At 36.9% G+C, this 1,730-nt stretch overlaps 1 protein-coding gene across 1 annotated transcript; it reads left to right on the top strand.

The window, feature by feature from the left end:
• Nucleotides 1-240: 240 nt before the first annotated feature.
• On the top strand, nucleotides 241-1,263 carry LOC111806531 (putative ribosome-inactivating protein). Its single transcript, XM_023691884.1, has one exon. The coding sequence runs from the start codon at nucleotides 306-308 to the stop codon at nucleotides 1,146-1,148; it is 843 nt and encodes a 280-aa protein (XP_023547652.1). The 5' UTR covers nucleotides 241-305; the 3' UTR covers nucleotides 1,149-1,263.
• The last annotated feature ends 467 nt before the right edge of the window (nucleotides 1,264-1,730 follow it).

Below are 1,730 nucleotides of genomic sequence, written 5' to 3'. Positions count from 1 at the left end.
ACATCTTCAAAGCACTGCCTAAGTATGTATAGTTTCAGTTTGTTATAATTGCTTGGATAGATATAATCATCTATATATATAAATATCTACCAAATATATTTCTTTTATAGGCATCACGCTCTATATCAATTATTGAAATATAATTTACTTTTACATCTAACAAAAGGGTAAATTTGAAAAAGGAAAACACATGGGCAAAGATTAAATATTGTGAAAAAAAAAAAATAGGATTCACATAGCTAGCTGTCTATAAAAACCACAACTCGAGCTCCTCCAATGGCATCCTAAGCGATCGAGTGGGAAAGATGAATAGACTCTCAGTGCTGTCTTTGCTAATTCTCACCATCTTCCATGAAGGCCACACTGCTGTAGGCGATAATCTCAGCTTCAGCTTGTCGGGTTCAAGTTCCAAATCTTACAGCAAATTCATTACATCTCTGAGGAACGCTCTTCCAAATGCTGGAAAAGTCTACAATATACCTCTATTACTTCCCACTCTCAAGGGCTCAGCACGCTACACACTAATGAAACTCTCCAACTATGAGGAGAAAACTATCACGGTGGCTATAGATGTAACCAACGTTTACATTATGGGGTATCTTGTCAATACAACATCCTACTTTTTCAACGAGCCTGCCGCTCAGTTAGCTTCTGAGTTCGTATTCCAAGATACTAAGCACATTCTTCTTCCATACTCTGGCAATTACCAAAAGCTTCAAATTGCTGCAGACAAGGATAGAGATTCAATTCCTCTGGGATTCCTTGCCTTGGACACTGCAATTTCCGCTTTGTATCATTATGACACCAAAGCTGCTCCGGCGGCATTCCTCGTACTCATTCAGACCACTGCCGAGGCTTCAAGATTTAAATACATTGAGAAACAAATTATCGATAGAATTGGCAGAAACGAGGTGCCAAGTTTAGCAGCCATAAGTTTGGAAAACGAATGGTCTCTTCTGTCCAAACAAATTCAGATAGCGAACTCCAACAATGGAACATTTCAAACTCCTGTCAAGCTTATTAATGATAAAGGCCTTTCAGTGGAGGTTACTAACGTTAGCTCTCTTGTTGTAACCAATAACATCAAGCTGCTGCTAAACAAGCAAAATGTTGCAACTTTTAAGCCTCAAGCTATTACAATTCCTTAGACAAACTTTCTGCTATGAAAATAAAAGCATGTTCATGTGACCTTACTATGTGAGTGCTTTATGTAACTGTGTTTTATTTCATTTCAATGATGAACTGAGTCTTTTCAGTTTTATACCCGCCCATGAGAGAGTTACTAATGTTAGATGAACACGACTCTCCACAATGGTATGATATTGTCCACTTTGAGCATAAACTGTCATGACTTTGCTTTGGGATTCCACTAAAGGCCTCATACCCATGGAGTGTTATCTGTGACTGAGCGAATGTGAGGAAATCGCTATGGAGGAAAAAACGAAAAAATTGTTGGCAGAACAAAATAAATGAGAGAGATAATATTTGCTCGGAAATGGAAAGGAGTGGACAAGGAGTGGACAACTTAATTAAAAAAAGATAGTAACTAAACATTAGGAATGATTTTCAACCTACAAATTTATCTAACATGAAAATAGTATTTTTTTTATTATAAACCCAGGATCATTCAGTATTCTTAGATTATTAATCCATGATTATTCCCTAAATTAACCGATGTGAGACTTTCATCCAACCATTAATATGTGTAGTTTTGGCCACTCCAACTTTAA

The sequence above is a fragment of the Cucurbita pepo genome, chromosome LG12 (genome assembly GCF_002806865.2).
Source record: "Cucurbita pepo subsp. pepo cultivar mu-cu-16 chromosome LG12, ASM280686v2, whole genome shotgun sequence".
In the NCBI taxonomy this organism is placed as follows: Eukaryota; Viridiplantae; Streptophyta; class Magnoliopsida; order Cucurbitales; family Cucurbitaceae; genus Cucurbita; species Cucurbita pepo.
This window is presented reverse-complemented; position numbering and strand designations above follow the sequence as displayed.